At 43.2% G+C, this 14,629-nt stretch overlaps 1 protein-coding gene across 1 annotated transcript in view; it reads right to left on the minus strand.

The window, feature by feature from the left end:
• LOC127661350 (transient receptor potential cation channel subfamily M member 7-like) overlaps nt 1–14,629 on the minus strand; it is a 47,453-nt gene continuing 32,824 nt past the window's right edge. The window contains exons 26-40 of the mRNA XM_052151996.1: nt 12,796–13,493; nt 11,711–11,805; nt 11,504–11,585; nt 8,961–9,040; nt 8,851–8,876; nt 8,734–8,759; nt 8,585–8,638; nt 4,634–4,678; nt 4,325–4,390; nt 3,100–3,383; nt 2,627–2,709; nt 2,258–2,463; nt 1,251–1,302; nt 1,029–1,135; nt 1–907 (exon numbers count right to left, since the gene is read on the minus strand). Coding sequence (XP_052007956.1) covers nt 777–907; nt 1,029–1,135; nt 1,251–1,302; nt 2,258–2,463; nt 2,627–2,709; nt 3,100–3,383; nt 4,325–4,390; nt 4,634–4,678; nt 8,585–8,638; nt 8,734–8,759; nt 8,851–8,876; nt 8,961–9,040; nt 11,504–11,585; nt 11,711–11,805; nt 12,796–13,493 — 2,035 coding nt within the window. The 3' untranslated portion in view covers nt 1–776. The remainder of the gene's footprint in view (nt 908–1,028; nt 1,136–1,250; nt 1,303–2,257; nt 2,464–2,626; nt 2,710–3,099; nt 3,384–4,324; nt 4,391–4,633; nt 4,679–8,584; nt 8,639–8,733; nt 8,760–8,850; nt 8,877–8,960; nt 9,041–11,503; nt 11,586–11,710; nt 11,806–12,795; nt 13,494–14,629) is intronic.

A 14,629-nucleotide genomic window follows, 5' to 3' on the forward strand; every position in this document is an offset into this window, starting at 1 on the left:
AGCATTTTATTAGTTTAAATGTTCAGTAAAAAGTTTTTACAGATCCATTCATATACCCAGCATCAAATATTGTCCCGTTTCATTTGTTATAATAGTGCCAGATAAATGTATCTATAAGATACACTGGATTAAATTTCTTACACAATACTCCAATGACAATAAAAGACAAGAGTACCGCTGTAACATTATAAAGTTGAGTTATGATTGTAAGCATTTGTTTTCAGTGTTCGGCACAATGAAATCACACATACTGTGCTGTCATTTGCATTGCAATCTGCCCATCATCTACATGAGATTCAAACATGTATGAACTTTGAACCATAAATGCATTTTTTTTGTACATAAAAACATTTTGTTGGCATTCAGCTCTATACAAAATAGGATAATTTCATAAGAGCAAGTGTTCTCTTCAAAAAGTGACAGACATCGCACTTAAAATTGCTTTTATTTTATACGAGGCAATATTGTAGTTCAGAATAAATACTTTACTCTATACAGTGATATTGTACCAGTTATTAACCATTTTATATTTCCATATGGACATAAAACAATTTAAAAAATACTCTTTAAAAGGTAATAATTCCCATTATAATTGTACAAGATAAAATGTGACATTTTAAAACGCTTCTGAATTGCATCAGTTCATTTGTTCAAAGGTGACGCTTCACCAGTGTAACGTCCTATAAACAACACAGAGGTCCTCCACACACACCCACAACTAGTCAGGAAAGTAATAACATTACTGTGTTTCCAGTAATGCAAGTCTTGTGAGTGGCTCACAGCATTAAGCGCATCGAGGGTCGCTGTTCTTTACTGGTGCCCTCTGTAGGCGGCGAGTTGGACGGGCCCTCGGGCGGGTCGTGCTGCAGTGTTAGTTTATCTGGAGTGTAGTCATTTCGTTCCAGGTCTGAAAACACAGGTGCACAAAAAAGATCCTTTCAAACTTTGAGAGATGCAGGCTGAAAAATGTCAGAAAAAAATAAAACTCCAACTTCATTAAGCTCATATTCATTATAAAACTCACTCACCTGGAAGTTTGAGTTTTCGGCAGCAAGAATTGCAGTGATGTTTGGCGCGGAAATTTCGAATAGCGTCATCTCCCAGGTTCGCAGGCCCGAAGATCATATCGTAAGACCTGTCACAGTCACCAAATATTCAAATGACAAAATATTAATCTACAATTAATGTTTTTTTTCTTCCTGGTTTCACAAGGTCTTGAGCTGCAGTACATAACATATTTTAAAACTTACCCTTTCTCCCCACTCTTAATGACCGACGGATCTGTCAAAATCTCACCGACACCTGTAGAGATGAAGGTCATATCATAATCAGGTAGCAACACATTAAAAAAGCAAAAAAACAGTGCATGCACTCATTAAAGCTCTTGAAGTGTTTTTCTGGGTAAAATTAAATTTAAATGTGATGTGTGTAATTTGTGTGCCACTAGTGATCCCAGCACAGTAACAAGCATACATTGGCACACATGCCTGCAACACTTCAATTGTACGTGCATTATGGTTAACACGTTTCCTGTTGGTTTTTGGAAATTAATTACTGTCTGTGGTAAATTACATCATGCCACAGATGCTGATCATAGAGCTTAAGTTGAATTGAACCTGGAATGTTCCTTTAAAGAGGTCATGACATTTGGCCACAAAGGCCTTTTTTTATTTTGATGTTCCTTGAGGTTCACTTATAAAGTTTGTAAAGTTTATTACACAAAATACAGTCATGTATTTGTAAAACACGATCACTTTCCACCCTCATTCTGACCATCTGTCATACATGCTTAGTTTTGGTGCTTTTTCTCCTTTAAGACTTGCCAGTAAACGCCCAATTTTCTGATTGGCTCTCTGCTCTTGACTGACCTGCTCTCTCTACTTGCCATCTCACTGCTCACTGCAACTGGACAGGCTACGGAAGTGGTTAAAGGTAAAGTGGGTGTTGATGTGTTGTGGAGGTGGTCAGATGGAAATGTCCACCACAGTGTGACATCACAATGAGGAGGAAGTAGAAAAAGAGTCATTTGGCAGATTGGTTTCAACAAATGCTCTTTTTGCAGTGAGGAGGAAGTTTTGAGTTCTGAAACTTATATTTTTATAGAACAAATGACCTCTTTGATGTCAAAAGACCAAGGAAAATGTTTTTCCTCATGTCATGAATCATTTAAAAGCAGACTGAGAGTACCATAGCTGCATCTACTGCACATATTCAATGTTTTCAAGGCTGGAGAGATTAATGCAAAAGATCTACAGACCCTGCAGGTCGAGCACAAGTAGTTCTCCTCGCGTGTATTCATACGTCCAGTGACTAAACGCCAGCATGGTTTCTTCTAACAGGTTGGTTGGAACGATTTCATCTCCGTTGTTGTTATTAAACTTCCGGAAGTCTCCGGTGATGCATTCCTCAATCGCAAACCACTGGCCTGCAGAGTGACAGTACAGCAAGAAAACCTCCAAAAACCTACAAAAAAAAACACTGGTATCGTTAAACGAAAACCTGTGGGTGGTCTTACTTTGCCTTTTTAGGGACAAAATTGACTCAGTAAGCGAGTTCAATGTAACAATCCTCCCATTGGTGATGCTGAAGGTAAAAACTATTAATAATAAAGTCAATAATGTGTTACCTGGGTGAGAATGGGATTGTCTTGGGTCTGATCTGATTGAAGGCAAACGTGAGTTTTTGAGCAGCTCTCTGCTGCTGAATTTCCTGTTAAGAACAAAAACACACAAAGAGAAATTAATAGTATACTGCCATTGACGGAGGCGGGTGTTATGTTTATGCTCCTTAAGCGGGTGCTTCAAACAGCTTCTTCCTGGACTGTAATATATGGGTAAACTGAGACAGCAGGGCTGATGGGAAATACTACACTCGATTTTGTTTGTGTATTAATAATTTTTTTTTGTATGAATTTGATTTTAGATTCATATTACATAAATAATCAAGCTCAGAAGCTCTCAGAAGAGGAATGACTGCATTTACCTGCAGTGTGACAAAAAACAGATGTACTGTAGATAACTAAAGATTTTTACTGAAAATTATTTGATCACTATGTTGTTCTGTTATTTGGAGAGTGTGTGTGTGTGTGTGTGTGTGTACCCTGAGACAGAGGTGCAAGACTGTGTCCTCTTTGTAAATGGTTTGCCAGGTGTTGACCACCTCAGGTAGGAAGGATTTGACGATGTACAAGTGTCCAGGTTTCAAGATGTCATATTCTGACCAGGTGCAAAGAACCTTTAAAGCCCGCCGAAGGCCGCCACCCATTTCCTCCTTACTGAGAAACTCAATCTTTGCACAGAGCCCGCGCTGTGCCCACGACGACATGCTGTTATTGATGCTGTTAGGAGAACTTTCCTCCAGACGGTACACAGTCACAGGCTCACCTGCAGAACACACACAAACAGAGAGAACTTCATGTATGAAACATGTCTGATGAATTACAAAACATTTACACAATACATAAATACAAAACATCAAATTAGGAGTGGGCGGTATGAACAAAAAGTTATATCATGGTAACGGTATATATTGCGATTTATTTTTATTTTTTTTAAAGGAAATGTAATTAAATATGGCTTTTGTATTAAATGACCATGTGATAATGCCAATTTATTTTATATTTTGGTGAATTAAAGGTACTAAATTTCATTTTATTATTTGTTCTTTTTATTTGGAATTTGATGCAAAAAAAAAAAAAAAGTATAAAATATATTAAATGATTGAGTGGAAAAAATGGCTTCACATTATGTTACACTTGAGACTGGAAACTGTAAAACTAATATTAGAAAATGGATAGTTCCTATTCTAAATTCTTATTGGATGAGCCATGTTTAAAGCAGTTGTAATTTCTGTGACACTAGCCCGACCGAATGGAATTGCAAAAATAAAAATAATGTTTTCAAAAACAATTCTGAATATGCACTGGTCTGCAGTTGTTCAGTCAGATAGTCCCGCCCCCCAACTCACACCATTGGTTAAGTAACGTTGTTGGGGCGTGCCTAAACAAAACAAACAATGATATGTTACACACCATATGCACAATATGTTTTTCCTCATCGTGATTTGTTTGGGACTCATCCCATTCTATATTTTCAATTTATTCTATGTTTCTTCTTCGCTCTCATGTGTAAATTAAGTTAAGAAGTCTGGGTCACTAATAACCGTGCAAATATATCTACAGTGATATAAACCCATAAGCAAAATCTCTTCAGCTTGACACATTTCTACCGTTGCACCATATTCAGCTTCATACTGCCCACAGAGAGCAAAGTGTGATGGAGGAGAGAGAGAGATAGAGGAACAGGAGGGCAGTAACATGTCTTACCTCTAGGGGGCACTGGGGTAAATGGAATACTCTGAGACAACCGCATCAGGTTATTACGCTCCACCGCTAATACACATGTACACAAACGACACACACAGGGCTGATGTCAGTACACGTCACAAGGAGTTGCCACCACATGTCTACTACAAACCCAAACCCTGATGTCTCGTCCAGTTAAATGAGAGGTTTAAATTGCATCATTACAGTCTGTGTTTAATGTAGTGAGGAATTATGGTTCAGGTTTGGACCAGAATGTGTTTATGCTTTCAGGACGTGTTTATAGTTTGAGTGAAAGACAGAAACACTGACCTGAATACTGATAACTCTCCATGGGCTTAAACGGAGAACCAATCGCTGCTCAACACAGAGACACACACAGAACCAAGTAAAAACAATGCTAGTACCATGTGAATATCATGGTGTATGAACATGGTTATCACCAAGTACCATGGAATATCACCAAGAAATGTTCAGGTCATATTTCACCCAAAAATCAAAAGATTTTTTTTTTTTTATATATATATATGTTTTTAAGACGATTAAGAATTAAGGTAATGTAAATAGAACCATTAAGTAATGACAAAGAAAAAACGAATTTAGACAGCAAATACTATAATTATGTATACTTTACAATTGAAATAATATATTCATATTTTGCATTACAGTAAAGAATTATATATTTTTTTGCACTAGGTAATTCGAATTTGAGGCTAAATATAGGCTACATTTTCTTTTCATCCATCCAGCCATCCATCCATCTATCTTCAACCGCTTATCCGAAGTTGGGTCGCGGGGGCAGCTGCTCCAGCAGGGGGCCCCAAACTTCCCTATCCCGAGCCACATTAACCAGCTCTGACTGGGGGACCCCGAGGTGTTCCCAGGCCAGTGTGGAGATGTAATCTCTCCACCTAATCCTGGGTCTTCCCCGAGGCCTCCTCCCAGCTGGACATGCGGCCAGGGGGCATCCTTACCAGTTGCCCAAACCACCTCAACTGACTCCTTTCGATGCAAAGGAGCAGCGGCTCTACTCAGAGCTCCTCACGGATGACTGAGCTCCTCACCCTATCTCTAAGGGAGAAGCCCGCCACCCTTCTGAGGAAGCCCATTTCGGCCGCTTGTACTCGCGACCTTGTTCTTTCGGTCATGACCCAGCCTTCATGACCATAGGTGAGGGTAGGAACAAAAATTGACCGGTAGATCGAGAGCTTTGCCTTCCGGCTCAGCTCTCTTTTCGTGACAACGGTGCGATAGAGCGAGTGCAATACTGCCCCCACTGCCTTGATTCTCCGGCCAACCTCCCGCTCCATTGTCCACTCACTCGTGAACAAGACTCCGAGGTACTTGAACTCCTTCACCTAGGGCAATACCTCCTTCCCTACCTGGAGTACGCACTCCATCGGTTTCCTGCTGAGAACCATGGCCTCAGATTTAGAGGTGCTAATCCTCATCCCAGCCGCTTCACACTCGACTGCCAAGCGATCCAGTGAGAGCTGAAGGTCACGGACCGATGATGACATGAAGACAACATCATCTGCAAAAAGCAGCGATGAGATCCCCAGCCAACCAAACCGCACACCTTCCCCACCCCGACTACGCCTCGATATCCTGTCCATGAATATCACAAACAGGATTGGTGACAAAGCGCAGCCTTGGCGGAGACCAACCCCCACATGGAATGAACTTGACTTCGTGCCGAGGACCCGGACACAGCTCTCGCTTTGGACGTACAGGGATTGGATCGCCCTAAGAAGGGACCCCCCCACCCCGTATTCCCGCAGCACCTCCCACAGTCTCTCCCAGGGGACCCGGTCATACGCCTTCTCCAGATCCACAAAACACATGTAGACCGGATGGGCATACTCCCAGGCCCCCTCCAGGATCCTTGCGAGAGCAAAGATCTGGTCCGTCGTTCCACGGCCAGGAGGAAAACCACATTGTTCCTCTTCAATCCGAGGTTCAACAATCAGCCGAACCCTCCTCTCCAGCACCTTGGAGTCAACTTTACCAGGGAGGCTGAGAAGTGTGATACCCCTGTAGTTGGCACACACTCTCTGATCCCCCTTTTTGAAGAGGGGAACCACCACCCCATTCTGCCACTCCTTAGGCACTGTCCCAGATTTCCACGCAATGTTGAAGAGGCGTGTCATCCATGACACCCACTCCACATCCAAAGCTTCCAGCATTTCTGGTCGGATCTCATCAATCCCCGGGGCTTTGCCACTGCAGTTGTTTGACTACCTCAGTGACCTCCCCCAGGGAAATAAAATCTGATCCCCCATCAGCCTCCGGCTCTGCCTCTAGCATAGAGGGCGTGTTGGGATTTAGGAGTTCTTCAAAGTGTCCCTTCCACCACCCAATAACCTCCTCGGTTGAGGTCATACAGCGTCCCATCTTTGCTGTATACAGCTTGGATGGTTCCCCGTTTCCCCCTCCTAAGGTGGCGGTTGGTTTTACAGAAGCACTTTGGTGCTTTCAATGGCTTCTCCGAACTTTTCCCACACTCACTGCTTTGCTTCCCTCACGGCCGAGGCTGCAGCCCTTCGGGCCTGTCGGTACCTTGCAACTGCCTCCGGAGACCTCCGGGACAACAAATCCCGGAAGGCCTCTTTCTTCAGTCGGACGACTTCCCTGACCACCAGTGTCCACCACGGTGTTCGAGGGTTACCACCCCTTGCGGCACCTAAAACCTTGAGGCCGCTGCTCTCCACCACGGCTTCGGCAATGGAAGCTTTGAACATTGCCCACTTCGGTTCAATATCCCCAACCTCCGCAGGGATGCCTGAAAAGCTCCGCCGGAGGTGTGAGTTGAAGATCTCGCGGACAGAGACCTCCTCCAAATGTTCCCAGTTCACCCGCACTACTCACTTGGGCTTCCCAGGTCTGTCTTTACCCACCCCCTGACCCAACTCACCACCAGATGGTGATCGGTTGACAGCTCTGTCCCTCTCTTCACCCGAGTGTCCAAAACATATGGCCTCAGATCCGACGACATGATTACAAAATCGATCATCGACCTTCGGCGCTTTGGTACCACGTACACTTATGAGCATCCTTATGTTCGAACATGGTGTTTGTTATAGATAATCCATGACTAGCACAGAAATCTAATAACAAACATCCACTTGAGTTCAGATCGGGGAGGCCGTTCCTCCCAATCACACCTTTCCAGGTGTCCCTGTCATTTCCCACGTGTGCGTTGAAGTCACCCAGCATCACTATGGAGTCCCCTACTGGGGCCCTATTCAGGACTCAGTTCAGGGTCTCCAAGAAGGCCGAATACTCTGAACTGCTGTTTGGTGCATATGCACAGACAACAGTCAGAGTTTTCCCCCCCACAACCCGTAGGCATAGGGAGGCGACCCTCTTGTCCACCGGGGTAAACTCCAACGTAGCGGCGCTCAGCCGGGGGCTCGTGAGTATCCCCACACCCACCCGTCGCCTCACACCCTGGGAAACTCCAGAGAAGAATAGAGTCCATCCCCTATCCAGGAGTACGGATTCAGAGCCAAAACTGTGTGTCGAAGTAAGCCCCACCAGATCAAACTGGTAACGCTCCACCTCCCTCACCAGTTCCGGCTCCTTCCCCCCCCATTCCACGTCCCCAGAGCTAGCCTTTGCTGCCCGGGTCTGGTCCGTCGAGGCCCACGGTCTTCACTGCCACCCATATGGCAGCGCACCTGACTCCTGCGGTTTCTCCAATGGGTGGTGGCCCCAAGGGATGTAGAGGGGGGTTTCACTTCGCTTCTTCAGGCTGTGCCCGGCCGGGCTCCGTGATAAGCCTGGCAACCAGGCGCTCATGGACGAGCCCTCCATCTGGGCCTGGCTCCAGATAGGGGCCCCGGGCTTCCTCCGGGCAGGGTAACTCCTCCTCTTTCCGTTTTTTCCATTCTTAGTCTGGCCCCTCATCTGAGACCACTTTGCCTTGGGAGACCCTACCAGGAGCACATGGCTCCAGACAACACAGCCCTCAGGATCATAAGGGCACACAAACCTCTCCACCACGATAAGGTGCTGGTTCCCGGAGAGGCGGACAGACACTTCTACAGATTTTCTTTTCAGCAAAACATAATTTTTATTGTTATAAATTCTAATTTCTTTATTTTGGTTTTAGAGTGAAATATGACCCAGAGATTCACAATGATGATATCATCCCTGTACCACTATGGAACCACTAGTATTATTTTGTATTTACTGTACATGTAAACACAGCAAATCATATAAAGCGCAGGTCTAAATCGGACCAGAAAGTGTCAGACTTACAGTCCTTGCGTGCACCCAGTTGTATGTGTCGAGAAGTATACAGACCTTCTGCAGCTGAAAAACAGAACACAGAGAATGTGGTTAGGTTCAGCAATAATAGTGTTTCTGGATCAGTAGAGTGCATTAGATATAAATGGAACCATACTCACCATTTGAGACGTCATCTGCTACACTCCTGAAGAAAACAAAGGAAAATCAGTTGAAACACTGTACACACACACACACACACACACACACACACTCTCTCACTCTCTCCAGTTACTCACAGTTTGCTGGATTGCACTGATTTACCCTGAAAACCAAAGAAGAAAAAAAACTGTTACAACAGTAACAGTCTTAAACACACATGCGTTGGTGTGTTGAGAGTTTGACTGACCAATAGCACCGCAGCTGACAGATCCTCATGTCGTGAGATATCCTCCAATGACACGCGATTCCTTTCCTGTTTACTTTGTGCTGCAACACACACACACACACACACACACACACACACACACACACACACACACACACACACACACACACACACACACACACACACACACACACACACACACACACACACACACACAAAACAGTTTAAGAGGTTGTGTTAAACATGCTTTCCACATGCACACTGCAAAGTTTTGGAAGTGAATTCTGATGCAACTTTAAATAAAAGTTGTTACAAGATGCGACTCTTTGATTAGAATCGCTCACATCACTTGCATCAGATAAGAAAACAGCGAAGGTCAGACTATCTTTCTTGCAATTTAAACCATGTATTATATTGCAATTCTTAAGTTATTGGCCAAATGACCAGTAATTCTGTTTTAATTTACACCTCAAAGCATTTGTTTTGCCTGCATTTGGCATTAGGGCTGGTTGATAGGACGATGTAATTGGATATTGACGATATCTGACAAATATCCCGATGCCGATTGCGACACAAATTGACAGACGATGATCACAGCATCAGGAAATTACAACACCATAGAGCTGGGAAGTCGTCAGATATATTAAATAGCAGCACAGGGTTTGGAATTAGCACCCGCCAAATGCGGGTAGCTTATATCATGCGCATAGCGGGTAATTTGGCACATTTACCCGCCACTGTGGCAGACGAACTGCAAGACATCTCATGACACTTAATGCTGTTAGACACAAAGACACACGCTTACAGAAACACACTTTATTATATTTTGAAGAACAGATAAAAGAAAACCGGGTTGGGGTAGGGTAAGGGTTTAGATCAGTGGTTCTCAACCGGTGGGGCGCGGACACTCTCCCGGGGGGGCGCGAGCAGGCTACGATAGAAGGGGAAAAAACTGGAAAAAAATTTTTTGGGGCACATTTTTTTTTAAATCACTAAACTACTGTCATAAAAAGTTATAGTTTTGTATATACATAACTCCTGAATAAAAATTAAAATGTGTTTGGACTGATTTAAAAAAAAAAAAGTTTTGAACAAATTTGATTGGTTTGTCGATAGTGAGCGCAAATGCAGGTGATAAGCATAAGCGGTTTCATTAAGTGAGTCACTGAGTCGTTCATTCAAACTATTCGTTCAAACGGCCGATTCATCAAGAATGAGACAGATGTTTTTGAATGGGTCATTGAATCTTTGACTCAACCGATTCGTTCACAACACTGAATCATTCAAAACACGATTGAGTATTGCTGCGAGATGCGCTATGGCTATGCTGTGATCTTTGTTTGGATTCATCGGATCTATTTTCGCTGCTAAAATAGACCAAAACAGTCATTATTTCGTCTAAAATGTAAGTGACTTAATATTATTAACTTGTTTGTTGAACTGTCATATGAAATCAGTGTCACATTTTCAATCGTGAGGTGATGGTAAATTAAGTGATGGTCAATTGTCAGCTCTCTTGGTCGTCAGGTCGTGTGATGTATGTTGCTGAACTGTATTCAAATGTTATAAATATAAAAACACCACATTTTGAAATTTAACTGCAGTATGTCAATTTAGTTTATTTGTGTGTGCTGCGCTCATAGACTTTAGAAAACAGTGCTCATTTGTTTGATTTCAACCTGTCTTTGCAAGGCCGCGAAACTCATATTAAATCGCTCTTTTGCGTGGGTTCGAGATCCGTTTGTGTGTACAGCAAACAAGCTATCAATTGATATACAGGAACAGCTTATTGAGCTGAAGAGTGACAGTAGACTGAAGGAACTCTTTAGCTCCTGCTCTCTTTCGTCATTCTGGGCAGCATTGATGCAGGAATACCCTGAACTCTGTGACGTCGCCTTGAAGATTCTCCTTCCTTTCGCGTCGACATATTTGTGTGAGGCAGGATTCTCAAAAATGACTGCACTCAAAACGAAATACCGCAATCGTGCACAAATCGAGGATGATTTGAGGCTATGTTTATCAAACATTGAGCCAAGAATTGAGGACCCCAACTGCAATGAACCAGCTTTGGGGGGGCCCAGCTTGCAAAAGGTTGAGAACCCCTGGTTTAGATGATGTAATCAGATATCACAATATTTTTTCTTAAAAATATTATGAGCATATTTCTTGCAAATTGCCCAGCCCTATTTGGCACTTGTCGAGTTTTTGGACCCTGGTGATAACCATAGTAACTGTTCGGCATCTCATGGCTGTATACAAGACACAAGCTATTTTTGACCAAACAAAAGTTCGAGACCAGAGGTGTATGATAGTCTTGCAATTGTTGGTAAACCGTTGCCAAAAGAGGCGCAGTGTTTTGTCTACCTGGCCCTTTTAAACAGCCTTCCCTATTTGGAGCACAATGTATGGTTCACTGCTAGACCACAGGAATGGAGAGGACACTTGGATTCAACTGCAGTGTGAACGAGGCCTTTCATCATGCATATAATGACCCTTGCATGTGTGAGGGTTAATGTTTCAAGCATTCACTGATGTTGTATAATGTTGTTGTTGTTTCGACTCACTGGACAGGAATGAAGGATTTCGGTCAAACTCGGTGAAACCAGCATATGAATTCACAGTCCGCATGTGACCCTGTGACACCCCCTACAGCCAAACACATAACATCAGTTTAGGTATGAGAAATCATCCTGAACATTCAGCAAATCAACAACAGAATTGAATCTTCAAACTGGTTTATGACAATTCTACAATATCATATCTACACTGACCATATCCTGTCCCTTCCTGAGTGGACTGAGTTGCCGCCTGGTGGCTGAAACCTCCTTGGGGAATGACTTCTGACCCTCTGGGTCATCTTTGTGACCTTTAGAGAAAAATGGCAAAATCAGTCCAAAGACTATACATACACACACAAAACTACAGATAGACAGATAAGTCTCATTCATTAATATAAATAGGCTTTGCTCATACAGCATCAAATTCCATTCTTTTGTGTTGTCATTATTATCCTTTATATTTACATCAGTTGCTATAGTAATGACATGTAAATGAGGCAAAAAAATGACTTCAGTGGGAATTGAAGCACATTTTGAAAAAACGAATCCAATTCTATTTACCAAAAAATCAAAATATAAATAGATATTTTTTGCTGCCTGTGTGAACAAATCCATAGAAATAAGTAAATTATACAGCATATCAAAAACAAAGTTACCATGTTAAAAACTTCCCTCACATAATGGTGAGTTTAATTAAAAGCTCGATTGGGGGGATTTTTTATGGAAACTTTTGACACACCAGCACCAGCCCAGGGTTAGTCTCTACCAAAATAACACACGATATGACACAATACCACTTTATTTACTCCCGAGGGGCAATTTAGTAACTTAGGCCTGTTTATATTCCCTCTCAAAATCCACCGACAGATAGGCGCATCACCCGTCTCACCTTCTCTAACACACACAAGGGCATGCAGACGGCAAGAGGGTCAAGGTTCACAGTTAGGATGAGGTTATAACCCTGCTCCCCAGCAGGCTGAACAGGACCGAAACCAAACCTTAGGTTCCCTGTCTGAGTCTCAGCAGCATGCGTCTGCAGCGCGTACCTTTCTGGAACTGTCCGCCACTACGCTGGCGCCAATTATCAGAGGACTGAGGAAGAGCTGGGAGGTGCGTGTTTCTGTCGGGCTGGTCAGCGGCCACGGGTTCCTCTACCCTAATCTCAGATTCATCATCCTCATCATCATCAATAAATGCGGGATTGATGTATCCCTCACACTCCGGCTCACTTACGACCACCACTGGGCAGCCTTCATCACTCTCCCTATAAACACCCTCATCATCTTCCTCATACTCACCCACAAATGCCCCAAACTCCACAGCGGCGTGTTGCATCTCTGTCTGTATGGTGTGAGGGGGTGTGTGCGTTTGTGTGCCATGTGCATGTATGCTTGGCTGAGAGTCTGCAAGCTGCGTTGGTGTGCTGACGAAGAACTTGGCTGTGGCGGCTGGTGCGCTGACAAGGCTGCAGGGACTCACATCTTCGGGTCGGCTGGCTTTCCCTTCGCGCAGAGAATGTCCGCGCAGGCGCAGCTGCGGGGACTGTGTACTAGTGTGTGTGTGCGGTAAGGAGTAACCTGAGGATCCAGCCTCAGGCATGAACAGAGGGCGTGCATGTGGCCTCAAAATAAGCTCTTCCCCTTGACGCAGCAGCATTCGGTCTTCACCCCCGCCCCCGAATAGTGAGTCTGCTATGCTGGCCGCAGGTGGCAGGAAGCCCACGCTGCATCGCACCAGAGCGCTTGATTTAGAATGTCCCGCCATTTCGGACGGGCCAGGCACCAGGTTCTTGGAGACGCTGAGCTCGCGGGTGATCTGGTTGTGGACTTTGCTGGCCTCTGATGCTCGCTGGGCCGTCAAGGCCTTCAGTGTGTCCACAGTTAGCGCGGAGAGATCCTGCAGGTGCCCAATCTGAGAATCCAGAGTGTGCAAAGATCGCTTGATGAAGTTTACCTTGCTTCCGACCTCTTTCAGCTGAACACACATCGTTTCCACCCTAAAACCACAGTTAAAATTACAATATTTATGGTATATTATCTATTAAATGACATTTACAGTTCTGTAATGAATGACCTGATTTGATATAGGTTACAAATAGTGTTGTGTATAGTAAGAAATTAAACAATTCAAGTTTCGATTTAATTTCCTCAAAATTATTCCAGTTCCTTCCAGTTCCAACAAAATTTATAATGTGCTGATTGTCATATGAACAACCATCCAGTAATTACTCAGATTTATTGGTTCATTTCAAGTCGGACATAACAAAATAACCGACTTGCAGTTCAATATGTTTTTTTATCATTAAAAAGAACGGGCTAATAGAAGTCATTCTTTCGGTAGGAAGCACTTTGTTTTGTGGTGTATATACAAAAGAACCAGCTAATAAGAGTCATTCATTCAGGAATCAGACAACACTTGTCAAGCTGTATGTTTCACGCTGCTAAATAGCAGTGTTGTAGTGACGCAAGCCAGAAGGAATGCACATTTGAGAACCGTTAACGGAACAGAATGTTATTAAAAATCCTTTGGTTACGGTGTTTAATTTTTTTTTTACTAACATTAAAATACATACAATGTATTTATTGTGTAACTACATGTTGTTCTGCAAAATTCTCACAAGACTGAGGTTGAGGTACGGGTACGTTTTGGGTAAGGGTTGGAGTAGGGTTAAAGTTTAGATTAAGGGTAAGGGTAGGGTTAAAGTTTAGATTAAGGTTAGGTTAAGGGTAAGGGTAGGGTTAAAGTTTAGATTAAGGTTAGGTTAAGGGTAAGGGTAGGGTTAAGGTTTAGATTAAGGTTAGGTTAAGGGTAAGGGTTAAAGTTTAGATTAAGGTTAGGTTAAAGTTTAGATTAAGGGTAAGGGTAGGGTTAAGGTTTAGATTAAGGTTAGGTTAAGGGTAAGGGTTAAAGTTTAGATTAAGGTTAGGTTTAGGGTAAGGGTTAAAGTTTAGATTAAGGTTAGGTTAAGGGTAAGGGTTAAAGTTTAGATTAAGGTTAGGTTAAGGGTTGGGTTAAAGTTTAGATTAAGGTTGGGTTAAGGGTAGGGTTAAAGTTTAGATTAAGGTTGGGTTAAGGGTAGGGTTAAGGTTTAGATTAAGGTTAGGTTAAGGGTTGGGTTAAAGTTTAGATTAA

The sequence above is a fragment of the Xyrauchen texanus genome, chromosome 21 (assembly GCF_025860055.1).
Source record: "Xyrauchen texanus isolate HMW12.3.18 chromosome 21, RBS_HiC_50CHRs, whole genome shotgun sequence".
NCBI classification, from domain to species: domain Eukaryota; kingdom Metazoa; phylum Chordata; class Actinopteri; order Cypriniformes; family Catostomidae; genus Xyrauchen; species Xyrauchen texanus.